The sequence below is a fragment of the Pelodiscus sinensis genome, chromosome 3 (assembly GCF_049634645.1).
Source record: "Pelodiscus sinensis isolate JC-2024 chromosome 3, ASM4963464v1, whole genome shotgun sequence".
In the NCBI taxonomy this organism is placed as follows: domain Eukaryota; kingdom Metazoa; phylum Chordata; order Testudines; family Trionychidae; genus Pelodiscus; species Pelodiscus sinensis.
In genome coordinates this window covers 107265781-107282626 of record NC_134713.1, presented here as the reverse complement: position 1 = coordinate 107282626, position 16846 = coordinate 107265781, and the positions used below count along the sequence as shown (strand labels likewise).

Genomic DNA, 16846 nt, shown 5'->3' with positions numbered 1-16846 from the left:
ATATGCCTCTGATGCAGTTTCTGATTTATCTTTATGGAACATTTCTCCCTTGAAGTAGGTATGAAATTTAAGAATGAGGCTGAAACCCTTAAATTTTTGATCCTTGCAAAGCAAGTCTTTAGTGCATACCAGATATCCAGGATATAGCATGCCAAAATTTGTCCTAAGTTGCTTAGCAAAGATTAAATGAATGGTTGGCAGGGGACAATGTTTATGATCTGTTTTTCTGGGGAGGGCAATTTTTTCTAGTATTCTAAATTCCATCTTATCTTCACAGAATGTAAGATAGGGACTTCAATGGAGAGGATTCCCAAGTTTGATATTTCAAATTCTTATAACAAAAGTCTTATACAAGTAGCATATACAGTGATTAAAGAATGGCTTTGTAGGTTAGGATACTAGAGTTTTGTTCCTGGCTCTATCACTGAATTGTAAAAGACCTTAAACTTTGTGTCTCAGTTTCCCCATTTCTAAAATGGGGTCAATGTATGCCTTCCTTGCAAAATACTAAGAGCCTAAATTGAAGGACAGATGTATAAAACATTATAATTATAAAACCGGAATAGCATGAAAATCATAAGAGCTGTTCCTGGAATCTATATTCTTTTCACACATAATGAGACAACATGCTTCATTTTTCAATTGAAGATGATTAATCTGCCAAATGTACATTCCTTTCCCTCAAAACCTCTAAGAGAGTAACCTATTTTTAACCCCACATCTTCGTTTAAAAATTAAGCACAAAATAGTTTTACAACAGGAAATCAGAGTCCATTTCCTGTTTTAACAAGGATAATCCCATGACCAACAGGCACAAATATTCAAGTCCTCTTTATTGTCAATTAGTGCATTATTGATCATATATTATGCAATTTAATGAAGGAACTCAAGTTGCCAGGGACATTAAGTTCAAATCTTTTGCCTTATTTATCCAGTCTCAATAAAACAGTTCAGTCACAAACTAGCAGCCTCCAGCTAGATTCCTGCTAGCAGCCCTTAAATCACTTTTAAACTTGAAACAATGTGTTTCCAAACTCAGACATATGCACACTATTTTTTTCTGTAATATACAGACAGGAAGAATTCGAATAATCAGACACAAACTCCACTCTTTGAATTTCTGGCTGCAAGGGACATATCAGATATGTGTCCCTCCGAACACAACCAACCACCTGATAAATGGTTTATAGAAACCAAAGAATGACTGTCTATTTCTAGCTATTCAGTCTCAGAATTAAGATTTTGTCCTGGACATCCACAAGTGAATGGAAAGATCTGTCAACTCAATTCAAGTTGAGTTACAAATAAATGTATGTAGTTTTGTGTATTTTAATTAGAGAACTAAAGGGTTATCACTGAATTCTTCAAGTCTGGTCTAAAATGCTACTGATTTGATCATATGAATAGCTCTAAATCTTCAGATTACCAACAGAGAAATCCATTAGCTGGAAGAACTGGTTCTAGGGTAGAAAGGTCAGACTGTGAAGGGGTAGCTGAATGTTTCCCCAGTAGAAAGCGAGTAAGACATGGATTTTGAAACTTTGTGCACACATGGGGAGGAATTCCAGGAATGTAAGTATTTCTGCCTTAGCAAAGTAGTTGTTGGCGGGGTGGATTAGGAGACATCTCAAGACTGGGCTGTCTGAGCTGCTAGGTTCTCTCTCAAACTGCTGTGTGTTAAACTGAGAAGGGAGGACAGAAGTAGTGGGATGTAGTTGCCACACACTGTGACAGCAGTTTAAACATGATTTCCAACAGCGAATGCTTAATTTTTAGGTCTGTCGTTATCTTCCTCTGTAACAAAGCTTTGCAGTACGTATGGACTAGATCAGTCACTGTTGCTCAGTTTTGGATTATGATCCTAACCTCCAAAGCAGTTGCAACCCCTCCAAGCTTGGTATCATCTGCAAAATTAATAAGCGTACTCTCTATGCCAATATCTAAATCGTTGATGAAGCTATTGAACAGAACTGGTCCCAAAACAGACATCTGTGGAACCCCACTTGTTACTCCTTTCCAGCCTGATTGTGAACCATTAATAACTACTCGCTGGGAACGGTTATCCAGTCAGTTATGCACCCACCTTATAGTAGCCCCATCTAAGTTGTATTTGCCTAATTTATTGGTAAGAATATCATGCAAGACTGTATCAAATGCCTTACTAAAGTCTAGGTATACCACATCTACCTCTTTTCCTTTATCCACAAGACTCGTTATCCTATCAAAGAGAGCTATCAGATTGATTTGACATGATTTGTTCTTTACAAATCCATGCTGACTGTTCCCTCTCACCTTATTATTTTCCAAGTGTTTGCAGATGATTTCCTCAATTACTTGCTCCATTATCTTTCCTGGCACAGAAGTTAAACTGACTGGTCTGTAGTTTCCTGGGTTGTTCTTATTTCCCTTTCTATAGATGGGCACTATATTTCCTCTTTTCCAATCTTCTGGAATCTCTCATCTTCCATTATTTTCCAAAGATGATAGCTAAAGGCTCAAATATCTCCGTCAGCTCCTTAAGTATTCTAGCATGCATTTCATCAGGCCCCGGTGACTTGCAGACATCTAACTTTTCTAAGTGATTTTAAACTTGTTCTTTTTAAATTTTATCTTCTAAACCTACCTCCTTCCCACTAGCATTCACTATGTCAGGCATTCCTTCATCAGACTTCTTGGTGAAGACCAAAACAAAGAAGTCATTAAGCATCTCTGCCATTTCCAAGTTTCCTGCTACTGTTTCCCCCTCCTTACTGAGCAATGGGCCTACCCTGTCCTTGGTCTTCTTCTTGCTTCTAATATATTTATAGAATGTCTTCTTGTTTCTCTTTAGGCCTGAAGCTAGTTTGAGCTCGTTTTGTGTCTTTGCCTTTCTAATCTTGCCCCTGCATTCCTGTATTGCTTGCCTAAATTCATCCTTTGTAATTTGTCCTACTTTCCATTTTTATATGACTCCTTTTTTATTTTTAGATCATGCAAGATCTCCTGGTTGATCCAAGGCGGTCTTTTGCCATATTTTCTATCTTTCCTACGCAGCGGAATAGCTTGCTTTTGAGCCCTTAACAATGTCCCTTTGAAAAACCCAACTCCCTTCAGTTGTTTTTCCCCTCAGTCTTGCTTCCCATGGGAACCTTACCTATCAGCTCTCTGAGTTTACCAAAATCTGCCTTTCTGAAATCCACTGTCTCTAATTTGTTGTTCTCCCTTCTACCATACCTTAGAATCATGAACTCTGTGATTTCATGATCACTTTCACCCAAGCTGCCTTCCACTTTCAAATTCTCAACCAGTTCCTCCCTATTTGTTAAAATCAAGTCTAGAACAGCTTCCCCTTCAGTAGCTTTTTCAACCTTCTGAAATAAAAAGTTGTTTTCAATGCAGTCCAAGAACTTATTGGATAGTCTGTGCCCCGCTGTGTTAGTTTCCCAACATATATCTGGATAATTGAAGTCCCCCATCACCACCAAATCCTGTGCTTTGGATGATTTTGTTAGTTTGCAGGCCTGTTCGATTACAGGCCAGAGTGGTCCTAGGGCAGACTGTCTCCTCTTGGTGGGACACAATGGGAAATTATTGAGGACTTTATAATTTTTATGGCTATTGTCAAGCCAAGCAAGGAGATGGGCTATCCCAAGAATCACTGTTAGCAGAGTGAGAGCATATCATTTCACAACTCATCACACCAAGTGTGGAGCTGTTTTTTGTGTAACACGGAGGAATAACGTTCTGTGACAGGCTGACCTTTCCTCTAGATAGGTCAGTATGCAGCATCTGTGACACTCCAGGGTTCGCATGGTGCATATTTTCAGTTGGATCTTGTATTTAAAAATCTTTATTTCAAATTTGACTTGGGTTGGAAATGTTTCAAGTTCAAAGTGATGGTATCAGAGATGAAACACAGCAAAATTGGACTTTTACTTTGAATCACCTCACAATTAATGGCAAAGTCAAATAAGTTTGCTTTTTCATCTGTTAAAGGAGGGACACATTCTTTAAATGGTTGAAAATACTGTTTCTTAACTGAACTGGACTGCAATAGAAGAAGCTTGCATACTTGTGCAGTATATGGAACAGATCAACAACAAAAGTGGCTTAACTGAAACGTGAGAAAGTACAAAAAAACAGTGGCTTTCTGAGGGTGGGTAGAATCACACAACAAAATCAAGTAATTCTCCACCCAAGCATTACTAGTGAATGACTTCACCGGTTTCCTAAACGTACTCCAATAGTCTTCCTGCCTCCACTTTATAAAGCCAAGCAGTGATGTCAACTGTCCACCTGTGAGAGCGATGCTGCCCCTAAGTCAGGGCCACTGGGAACTGTGATAAAAGCCATGCCACTGTTAATTACATACGCCTCATGTTTTACTGCTGATTTCCTCTGATAAGGCTCAGTTCATTTTTCCTGGAAAGACTTCCACACTGAAAGGGAAACAGAGCCAGCCATAGCACAAAAATAACATTGCTTATAGAATGCGAAGACAACATGTCATGTTTATGTATACAAGAAGCTTGATGTCCAATTTTAATGATAGATTAAATATGAATTGTATTAATTTATACATGCTAGTGATATACGATTAAATTAGATGTTTGTTTCAAATAATTTGCTGAAAGAGGCTGTATTACTTTACCCCCCCTTCAAAATACTCTTTTAGGTTAACTTTGTTCTTATTGTAAAGAGCTTTGAGCCATGCCAATTAAAGCAGAGTTATAAGCAGTGGATTGTTTAAAAAGGTGCTGTTACAATTACTTTATAAAATATGTGAGCAATATTAGAAAAACTAATTAGAAGTTTAGCCTATCTGAAAACAATCAACCAAACACGAAAAGAGCAAATTGTAGAACTAATATGACTCTTGCATATAATCATATGATCATTCTATGTGTATGTTACATCCATTGTCTATTTAGACTGTAAGCTCTCTGGACACTTGTTCTGTGTCTCTAGCTCTGCTACAATACAAATACATAATAATAAAGAATGACTAAAAGTACATACAAAGAGACTGTAGGTTACAAATTACACTGTTCATTCAGTTCTTTTTACAAAAGAGATCTGCAGATGATCTATGTATCTTTCATTAAAGATCGAGTGCCTGGCTCACATGAGCCTTTCAAAGGCTGGCCTGTTGCAAATTATATATGCAAAACCTGCTCTATAATTATCTACATTTTGGTTCCAGGCTTGAAACTGGCATAACTGCTCCAGGTGGGTAAACAATATAAAGGCTCAAGTGTTCCTTTTATTCTGGCCACTACAGACCCAGGAACAACCCTCCCTATGCACTTACTCAAGTTAGTCCTAACAGTAATCTGCACAGGACATACATTTATGGTAAGTCACGGCTAGTATGCATTAAAATACGCATACCAGGACGCACTACTAAGTCCAACCTCACCATGTCATTCTGTGGCAACAGTAAGAGTAGCATTTCTATGGGTATGAAGAGGTACCAGATACTATCTCACTGTCACTTCCCTAGCTAGCCATATGTATGTGCAGTAGAAGCTCGAATTTGGCAGTGAGAAGAGAATTTTTAATTATTTCATTCTACTTTCAGTAATTAGCGTTTAGTGTTATTAATATATCAGATGTTATGAGCTTGTCATTTAATGACATGGAAGGGTCCAACCATGTGACTGATAGCACTCTTACAGGATCCTAGTAGCCACTGTACCACACTTGTGGTGAATGCACTCACCCTGGTCATGTACATAGAAAGCATACCCCAAGGCTAGTGAGTCCTAATGACAGAGTTTCCTGACCTCCAGGAACTCTCCTTCTCAGGAACAACTTCCTTCCTTGCTTCTAACACTTGATTGTTTCAGAGGGCATTTAAAACAATAAGTTTGATGCTCTCAGTCATTCCCCCGTGTGCTGCCATGTAAGGAAATCATGCTGCGCTCTGGGAAGATGAGATAACACCAGGAGAGTTTTCTCCTCCGGAAATCCAGTCAATCCTGTGTCCCTTCTCTAGCATCATTCCATGATTCAGCTACATGACTAGGAACAGCTCATACCATGTTATGTCAGTAGCTGTCCAACCGTTGTTGACAAAAAAAAATTATGTGGCTAGTGATAAGGACAGCAGCCAATCACAACAGTACACCAAATGAAAAAGTGTAATGTTACATATTATAAGCCTTGTACTCTAAGCTGTTATTTTAATGGCTGAGTAGGAGAAAATATTTCTACAACGAATAGAGTTACAAAGTCTTTACTAAAAATGCAATACTATATACTTATTAGTATTTAATATTTAGAAATTCCTGATCCTGGCAGCTGTATATAATACACATGCAAAGGGTTCAGACCATCCATCTAAATCCAGCAGAACATGAATATTAACTGATTTTTTTTTCAGGAAACCAAGGACGCCAGGGTTGTAAATCTCACTTGTGTGATCTGGGTGCCTAAATCTCTTAAGATCACTTGAAAATGTCCAAAACACCAGCAGAAGAGTTACTTTTTCAAATTAAATGTAAAACTCCAATTGAGGAATTACACTAGCCCATCTTGTCCTACTGGCAGGAGCCAAAGGCACAGGAGAATACAATATTTGAAACATGAACTATCTGCAATCACTTATATAACACATGAAAATTTTCTTTTATGACCAACTGTGCTATGAAGAGAGAGAGAACATACATTTCAAGTCTAATATTTATCACTCACCGTTCCTACTAATGGATAGATGAACCCAGCTCCGATGCTGGCCCGCACATCACTAATAGGCAGAATGAAGCCAGTTGGAACTCCTTTCCTTTCAGGCTGGTGGGAGAGGGACAGATGAGTTTTTGCCATACAAATTGGCAGATTTCCAAAACCCTGGCAGAAGACAAAGGAGGAAGAAATATTTGTAAGGTTATTCACAGATTAATAAATTCATTAGATTCCAAGGCAAGAAGGGACCAACGTGATCCTCTAGTTGGACCTACTGAATAACACAGGTCACAGAACTTCCCCAAATAATTCCTGGTTAAATGAGAGTCTATCTTTCAGAAAAAACATCACATTTTGATTTTTAAAATTGCAAATGAAGTCCCTCACTTACATCATCTCACCTGTTACGTATCTTTTCAGTCACCCTGTTTTAGGATTAAATAAAGGCACCTAGTTCTCAAATGGGTAGGCACACACATGATATTTAAAAGAGATACTTAACAGCGAGAAGGCTGCCTTTCACCAGACTGATTGGAAAACCTTGGTACAAATAGCACCATGATATGCAACCTAGCAGTAACTGATGCTTTGCTTTAACAGGAAAGAGATTGTGATTAACCACATAAAAGGAGGAGTTTGTACATATGAAATTCATACTAAAAAAGTATTATTAATCCATGTGCCGTGGTTTATACACTAGCTTGAAAAATCAAACACCACACACATATGTAGATGGTATCAGGTATAAATAAAGCTGAATTTATCATATTTTGTGAAATATGAAATCAAACCTGTCCAATAATTGACCCAATTCTCTACTACCTTGTACTTTGTGTAAATATTTATGCTTGTGCAAAGTGAGTCTTCAGAAAATGCCTACATGGCAACAACAAAGCACAATAAAGGGCTGTGCTTTGTAAAGTATTTTAACATATAGTACCTATCTTTAAAATGGGGAACAAGGAAGACCTGGGAAATTATAGACCAGTAAATTTAATTTCAATATGTGGCAAGATATTGGAGAAAATTACTAAAAAAGCAATCTGTAAGTACCTAGAGGATCATAGGATTATAAGGAAAAGTAAACGTGGATATGCCAAGAGCCAGTTATGCTAAACCAACTTAATTTCCTTCTTTGAAAGGATTACTGGCCTAGTGAATAGAGGAGTGACACGGACCCAGCGGGGTCCGCACTGGCCCCGGGGGGAGAGTTACCCCACCCCCGGGCGCGGAAAAGGACGCCGCGGCCGGAAGCGGAGGGGCCGATCCCGACCGGCCGGTGTGAGAGAGCTGGACAAGCCCGTGGCGGGGTAGGCGGGGCCTGACCAGGGCTGCGGGGATGCGCCTCGCACTAGGGGGCGGAGCCACAGGCGTGCGCTGGGGCGAGCCTAGAGAGGAAGACAGAAGGGGGGCGGAGCTAACCCCCCTGACATCACTCCCCAGGTGCCTTGAAAAATGGCCGGAGTATGCCGGCAGCGGGGGGACAGAGAGGTGGCCACACTGGCTTCCAGGAGCACCAAGCCTCCCGCCCCCCCGGGCGAAGAAGGACGGCTCCAGCGGACTCCGGATCCTGGGTGGACAGACCCGGCGGCTCCGGCAGGGGAGTGACACAGCGGGTGTCCCGCTGGGAGAGCCTGAAGGCGGGGAGTGGAAGGAGCCCGAGGCAGGGCACTTCTGGCACCCGTGGGCAGGCGAATTTAGGGCCTCTGCCCCATCTGCCGTGGAGGGTGGCTCAATGACACCATACTCCACTTAGGGCCCCGGGCTGGGACCCGGAGGAGAGAGAGGGCCCAGGTCCCCCACTCCCCACACGCACGAAAGCATCCCAAGTAACCTAACCTCTTGCGATGAGAGCAGTGTGAGGACAGTGGTCACACCCCAGCCCTACGGACGCATAACCGCCCATTGAAGGGGCGGGACAGGGGCAAGGACCCCAAGGCCCGTGATCGGGCTAAACCTCTAGCCCCGTTAGGGGTGAGGTGGTGGAGGGTCCGCTGAACCCCCTTTGCCGGCTAGGGCAGAGGGGCGGTCGCACCCATCCATTCTACCGCAGGCAGACCCTGCTTAGGGATTCACTGGACAAACCCAAGGCTGTGGGTTCGCGGAGCCCTCCCCCCCACCTCCCAGGGGAAGAAGGGGAGCGGTGCTCACACCCGTAATCCCGCCACAAGGAGAAACAGTAAATATGATATAACTTGATTTTAGTAAGGCTTTTCACATAGTTCCACATTATATTTTCATAAGCAAACTAGGGAAATGTGCTCTAGATGAAATGACTATAAGGTAGGTACACAACTGGTTCAAAGGCTATATTAAAAGAACAGTTATCAAAAGTTTTTTTTTTTTTAATCAAATCGGGAGGACATATCTAGTTGAGTTCTACAGGGGTCAGTCCTGGAGCCAGTACTACTCAACATTTTCATTAATGACTTGGATAACAGAATAGAGATTATGCTTATAAAAATTTCAGATGACACCAAGATGGGAGGGATGCAAGCACTTTAAAATTCAAAATGGGCCTTGACAAATTGCAGGGTTGGTGATTCAATAAAGGCAAATCCAAAGTATTGCAGTTAGAGGAGGAGAAAAACCAAATGCATAAACTACAAAATGGGCAATAACTGGTTAGGTGCTAGCACTGTTGGGGATGATGATGGATCACATATTGAATAGGAGTTGTCAATATGATGCAGCTGCAAAAAAGATGAATATGATTTTGAGGTGTAGTAACAAGAGTGTTATATTACCTAAGAAGTAGGAGGTAACTGCCCTAATCTACTCAGCATGGGGCTAAGGCCCTGGTTGGAATACTGTGTCTAGTTCTGAGCATCACACTTAAGGAAAGATGTAGACGAAGTTGAAAGAATCCAGACAGCAACAAAAATTATAAACAGTGTTCAACTGTTTGCCATGTCTACTGAAGGTAGGGCCAGAAATAATGTGTTTAATTTACAAAATAGGAGATTTAGGTTACACCAAGTAGTTCCCAAACTTTTTGGCATCATGTCCCCTTCTTGATTTTTGAGAAACCCTCACGTACCCCGCCCCCCAAAATAGCAGCAAAACTTGATGGACCGGCTCTTTCTTGGGGAGGGGGGGGGGAGGAAATTGATGGGACTGGGTCGCCTTGAGCCCTCCCTGGAATTTCTTCATGCCCATTCAGGGAGGGCACACCCCCCAGTTTGGGAACCTATGGTTACACCAGTGGTGGGCAACCTGTGGCCCATCAGGGTTCTATATGTGGCCTGAGAGACGTATTGTTTACTGTTGCCCACACACAGAGTTGCCAGATTCCACTGGTTTCCATTTGTGTGATATTTTGCATAACAGTATTACTGTAGTGACACACATGCAAAGCAAGGTGCATGCTGATTTCATACATCACTGACTGAGGGCAGTACATCTAATCAAAGCACTGCTATGGTTCAGTTGGCACACCCCACAAATTCTAGGTATGCAAGTACAGTTAGCAAAACTGCTATATCCCAGGAGATCGTCTTGGTTATGACAATCTTGCAGTCCACTGAGATGAAAGAGGGCAATCCACACACTTGCCTAAGTTGCCCATTGCTGGGTGAGATATTAGGACAAATTTTCTAACTATAAGGGTAGTTCAGCTCTTGAATAGGCTTCTAAGGGAGGTTGTGGAGTCCCCATCGTAGCAATCATTTGAAAATCAGTTGACAAACATGCGTCATGGATGTTGTAGGTTTATTTGGTTCTGCCATACTTCAGGGAAATAGACTTGAGGAGATGTTGAGGTTCCTTACAGCACTACATTTCTATGACTCTACATGTGTTCTGTTTGTTCCTTTTGGGCCCTGATGATTTGCAGGTACATAGTCTTGTCCAAAGCAATTAACATTAACTGCATTAGCGTACTTTACAAATCACACCTTTTTAATGCACTTTGCCATGTAGACAAGCCCTAAAATGGTCACTTTTGTATTCCATCTACATAAGTATAAAACGTGCAAGACTATGGAGAATCAAGTGTTCTTGACTGTAGACTTTGATGGCACTTTTACCTGTTGGCTGTAACGGTTGATTTGAGATTGCGCTGCAGGAGACAATTCTATATCATCAGCGCCATAAACCTTCTGAGCAATAATCCTTATTTTTTCAATAATAGGAAGCTGTAGAAACAAAGAAAAGTGCAAAAAATATTAACAGAGGTCATTAAGGGAATCAGATACTCTGTACTGAGAGATTGTCCAAGCCTCTCAATCAGTTTCAGTCTAGATTTAGCAGGTGTCCTCTGCTAAATGGAGGGCCTTTGTAATGGAAAAAGTACTATACAGCATGAGTATGCAGGGTGGAAAATGGTTCTGACTGATCTTCAGTTCTGGGAGGATGGAAGCCATAGATGATTTGTGCAGTCCCCCAAACCAGGCAATAATAGCCAGACAGAGGGCACAGCCTCTGATTCCCCTTCCCTCTGGCAGAAATCCCAAAATAGTGGGGACTGGAATATCATCTCAGAAGGGATCCCGGGGTGCAAGGGAGTCTCACAAACAAAATAATATAAATTTACTTTTCATTTGCAGGCCTCCAAGAAAAGAGAAAATTCTTGGCTTAGTTTTAAGAAGCAGGAGTTGACATGAGCCAAAAAGCTGCAGTGGATTATTGTGAACATTACTATGGTTGACTAGGATAGAGGGGAGACAAAGGGAGAATTAAATCAGGACTTGGGGGGGGGGGGCTCTAAAATGTCTGTGTAAAACTGAAATGGGACTCCCAACAACTATGTACTGGGGCTCCAAATAGACCTAATCACTACATAATTGTGTTTGATATCATGATTAACAAAAACTGCAATTAATACGACAGGACACTGAGTAGTAGTGAATGCTCTTCAGGAATAAAAAGGAACTTTAGACAGTAGTAGGGTACCATATAGTGGTCAATAATGTATTGACCAAAATTCTTTCAGACTCTCTCCTCTCCTGCTTTCCCTCCCACTTGTAAGCACTAATTTTGTAAAGCACCATGAAATCGTTGGAGGAAAGGTTTTATACCTAAAGCCTGGTGCAGATACAAAATTTGGATGCAGACACCCACTGATAAAATGCAGATATCCGCAAATTTATAGGGTTTTAGATACAAAATTTGTATCCACATCCACAAAAATGAGCTGCGGATATCCGCATCCACATCTGCGAATGAGGATAACCACAGATATAAAGTGGATACCCACAGATTTGCATAGTTCTAGTTATAGAAGCACAACTTATTCTTGAGTTGTATTTTAAAATCACGTTTAACTTGATAAGTGTCCAATTTTAAAAGTTTTACCATGAAACCTTCAGATCTCTTTTAAAGTAAGTACATGAAGAGGTGAAAACAGGTAAATAACAATAATTCAAAAAATGTAAAGAAGGTCCTGGTAACCTCTCATTTTCCCTAAGCTTTTAAAGCATAAATATTTTCACTCTCGGAGTCAAGAATTTAGTTCATGAATACTAGCACACAGAGCTTGTGTGCATCAGCTTTTGTTTCAGAGATCCAGTGTCCCTTTAAAGATATTACACTTACTATTACTTATATATCAATTGCACAAAAGGGGTTTGACTTCCCTGCTCCCCCCCCCCCCAAGAGTCTGGTAAAATGGGGTCTAATGAAAACCATGCCACTGGATATCTTTTGAACATGAAGACTACCTGGCTAATGCAGTTTAATTGCATGGGATTATGTCACATTCTTGACTTCAGGCTTTCTAACAGATTCCAACCAGTTCAATAAAATTTAATAAAGGTTGGAGATAATGCATCATAAATATCCTAGCAACACTAAACTGAGTGGAATACTTCAGCTGGCATAGATAGCCATCATGAGACTAAACCTCTCCCATGACCATTATTATGATACTTTTATGTCAGCTGCAGTTATAAATACAGAGGAAAAAAATGCAAAATATCTCTGTTAACTGTCTTTTGGGTGCTGACTGGATGCAGCCAAGTAAACCACAGCACAAGAAAACATTCCACTGTCTACTGTCAATAAGCTGACTGTCAGAGAACAGAAAGCCTCCTGTTGCTTTTGTCTGGTTTTTAACTTTTTTTTAAAGCAGCAGAATGTGTTACAGTCACAATAAACTTCTCAAAAGGCAGTGCTGTTCATTTAGAGTCAAACTGTATTTGCTTTACAATATTGCAGACTATTTCTCCAGAAACAGGCCATTCCAAGACAATTCTTGTACTTATTCCTCAAGTGACCATATTTAAAATTTCTAAACAAAGGGCCTATTCCTGCCAGGTGTTGTCTACTACCAATGCTGATTACTTTAGTCAGGGCAGAGGGTGTCCTGCTGCTCCCAGAAGTTGCTCAAAAACTTGCAGGATTGAGTCCAAGCCTGTCAACGGAGTGGTATGAAATAAAACAGTATACTGCTTCGTAAGAATTTAGAGTACAGGCAGTCCCCGGGTTACATGAATCCAACTTACATCGGATCCCTACTTACAAATGGGGTGAGGCAACCCCGCACTAGCTGCCCCCCCCCCCCAGCAGACCGCCGAGACGCGCCGCGGTCCCGCTGCCCGCGTCCTCCGTGGCAAGAAAAACCGCTCCGTGTCTCCCTGGTCTGCAGGACTGAGGGAAGTGAGGTGTGGGAGAATAAAACTGAGCTCTGGAGAAATGTTTGGCTAGAGTTTCCCCTACAATATGTGCTAGTTCTGACTTACATACAAATTCAACTTAAGAACAAACCTACAGTCCCTATCTTGTACGTAACCCGGGGACTTCCTGTACTCCTCAAGCTTCTTTTTAAACTACTCTTGGGTAATGAAAATGCCCACATTTTTGAACATTTGGCCAGGAGGAAACAAACTACAAGAATGTGTGAGTGCAAATGGGAACTTTTACACACACTATTTTCAAAGGTGGAAGAGGCTGTCATAAGACACGTACACACCAGTGGGGAGGCTAATGGCTGTGGGCTTGCATATATGCCTGAGCCTATTTTCAGAATGGCATAGAACTTAACTTGTGCACATCCAGTTTGGCCTAAGCACGGTCCTGGCAGGAGCAAACTAGGAGCTCTCTAATCAGCTCTGAGCTTGTTCTCACACACACTTTGCTTGAGTTTGAGGGGCACTGTACTGAGTGCAGGATACCCCTGTTTATCTAAAACAAATCTTCTAAAAAAGGAGTATACTATTTGGGGATCTCAAAAGATATTAGAGACCATGGCTATCTCTATTTAATGCCAGTTCAGACTTTGGAACTAGAAGTTTTCCTCCATGACTTATATTCTAAATAGAATAGCTAAACAATTGAATGTAATGTTTTTAACTATTATCTAAATAGAAACCACAAGATACAGTGCATGATGAATACACTTGATTCAATTAAAACAACAAAAAACAGTATTTGTCTAGATTGAAGTTCTACTAATTGAAGTCAGTTTTCACTGATTTACCACAGCAGCAAGCAGGATGTCTGCATAACATGTTAATAGTTCATTATTTTCCTTGTATTTGCTTTTTAAGAAGGCTTTGTTGAGAAAATAATGACACTAAGTTATCAAATGCTTTATTACTAAATTCCTGTAACTCCAATAGGGTCACTAAGTAATATCTACAAACACCTGGCCATTCAGAGAAACAATGATAGCCAAAACTGTTTTTTCATAACAAAGGCTTTAGGCTATGAACTTTGCCAGTTAAAATTAGAATTAACACCGAATTTCTTGTTTCTCTTCCATACTGAAATGATTGCAGAAAATCCAGCAAGACAGAATTTTCTAAGTGGAGAGGACTAGTCAGAAGAAACTGGATGCATCCTATGTTGCAAGAACTCTGGTGAACAAGAGGCACCAAATCAGGGAAAGGATATTGAGAGGGCATTGTTAAGAGAATTCTAAGAGGCAAACAGAATTTTAAACAGCGGTAAGGAGCAATAATAGTCAGAGATGCTATGGCAATTCAACAGAAGTTGAGAGCATTCAGCATATTGCAGTGTAGGAGCCAGTACTTTTAATGATGTTAGCAACAACATTCATAGGGCTAGCTCTTGTAACTGATGGGTGTAGGGATCCACATTTACCAAACCAAGTTATAATAATCAGTGTCATTCAAAGAAATCTAGATCTCATTACCTTTGCTAGTGAGCTAGGCTTGAAAAATTTCCCAACACCTACTAGCCCAAGGATTAAACAATTAGCCAGGGCTGCTATGTGCCCTCTGTCCCACCAGCATGTCACTCCAAAAGAATATCACAGCTTGGTACTACTTATTACTAGGGGCCTACAAAATTCAGCCATGAAAAACATATCACGGACTGTGAAATCTGGATTTTTCTGTGCTTTTACCATGTACTATACAGATTTCATGTGGAAGAACAGCATTTTCCAAATTGGGAGTTTTGACACAAAAAGGAGTTGTGGTGAGGGAGGAGGGGAGTGTCACAAGATTATTTTAGTGAGGTTGCGGTATTGCAATCCTTACTCCTGAGTTGCTTGCAGCTGGAGAGTGGTGGTTGCTGGCAGGATGGCCAGATCTGAAGGCAACACTCTGCCCGCCACAGCACAGAAGTAAAGGTGGTAATTCCATAGCATGCCAGCCTTACTTCTGCAGTCTTCCTTCAGAGGTGGCTGGTTGGTGATGGCTGCTGACTGAGACCCGACTCCGCAGGCAGCAGTGCAGAAGTAAGGGTGGCAGTACCATGCCATGCAGTACCATACCATGCCATCTTACTTCCATGCTGCTAATGGTGGCAGCTCTGCCTTCAGAACTGGGCTCCTGCAGCTATTGCTTTCCAGCTGCCCAGCTCTGAAGGCAGCTGTGCAGAAGCAGGGCCTCTGATGGGGTAGGGCGGGTACATCTGAGTGGTGGGAAAGAGAGAGAGAGGAAGGGAAGGGCGACAAAGAACGCAGTTGCCCCGGGGCCTGGTGATTTAAAAGCGCCTGAGGCTCTGGGCAGCTATCACAGCAGTAGGAGTAGCCAGAGCCCCAGGCCCTGTACAGTACAGTCTGAGCAGTACTGTGGGCTGAGTGGGGGGAGGCTAACCCCTTCCTTCAGCCCCACCACTTCTGTCCAATGACCACCCCACACACACTTTGTCCAGGACCCAGCGAAGTCTGTTGCCAGCCCTGCGCAGAAGGATAGCAGAACCGCAATTCACCTATAATAACGTTGCAACCCCCTCTACAATTATAGCACCATATTTCAGATTTAAATAGCCAAAATAATTGAATTTACTATTTTTAAAACCCTATTACTGTGAAATTGACCAAATGGACTGTGAATTTGGCAGAGCCATACTTATTATTTAATGTATTTAATTTTAACATTGTCACCATACTTTCTATTCAGAAATGTAATTTACAGTAGCTCTCACTCATAATAGACTCTTACATCCTGGTTTTACTCATCGACTCCCCACTTGCTTTCTTATAATAGTAGATCATAGGCTATATTTTTCTGAGTTGTTTCCAGTGTACTTCCCCTTTTCTTTCTCTCTCCTTCTACTACTCGGATGTTCTCTCTTCACATTTTTCATCTTTTTTCTTCTCATCAAAAACTTCGACGCTCACCCCTTTCAATATTGTATACTTAATCGTATTAGTCTCTCACCAATCCACAAGCTCATCCAATCAATCCTATCCTCTTATGTGTAATACCTGGAAATGTCACCAGATATCAGTGAGCCAGAGTTAAATCTATTATTTAAAGATGAATATTAAGGGGGAAAAGGAGAAGGAAATGTGTTCCAGGGCAACTTCAAGGTGAGAATTCAACTCCCTACCTTACCTGATAGGAAAAATAAAGATAGTAATATTCTTACCAGGGTGTCGACTCTGCTCAGAAACCCCACCTTTGTCTCAGGTACTGGCCAACAGATTTGAAGTCTATTCAACCTCACTGGCTCCTGGAAGAAGGATAATTCTCTCCCTCTCCCCCCGCTGCATCCAACCTTAAAGACTGCCTAGGCAGTTTAGTTTTTAAATCCTCTCCCTCAGCACCTTTCCCAAATAGCATCAGAGTCAAATCCAACATTGTTGAATAGCTTGAGTGAAAACTGACAAGACTCTAGTCAATCTTCACTCTGCGGAACTTGGCAAAGGTAGGAGCAGCAGCAGAAACACAGGAGTTATTTGGATTAGATTTAAGAAAACAGCACTGCATTGATTCATTCTTGCATCATGTTTGAAAGGCTCTCTTCACAAGTATAAGGGATAGAGATT

General features: G+C 41.3%; 1 protein-coding gene across 3 annotated transcripts in view; it reads right to left on the bottom strand.

Moving 5' to 3' along the window:
- Positions 1 to 16846, bottom strand: part of MTHFD1L (methylenetetrahydrofolate dehydrogenase (NADP+ dependent) 1 like) — a 246840-nt gene that overhangs the window by 55464 nt on the left and 174530 nt on the right. For all 3 annotated transcript variants that reach the window (XM_075924433.1, XM_075924434.1, XM_025180633.2), the window contains 2 exons: positions 10692 to 10799; positions 6676 to 6828 (listed from right to left, as the gene is read on the bottom strand). In XM_075924433.1, coding sequence (XP_075780548.1) covers positions 6676 to 6828; positions 10692 to 10799 — 261 coding nt within the window. The remainder of the gene's footprint in view (positions 1 to 6675; positions 6829 to 10691; positions 10800 to 16846) is intronic.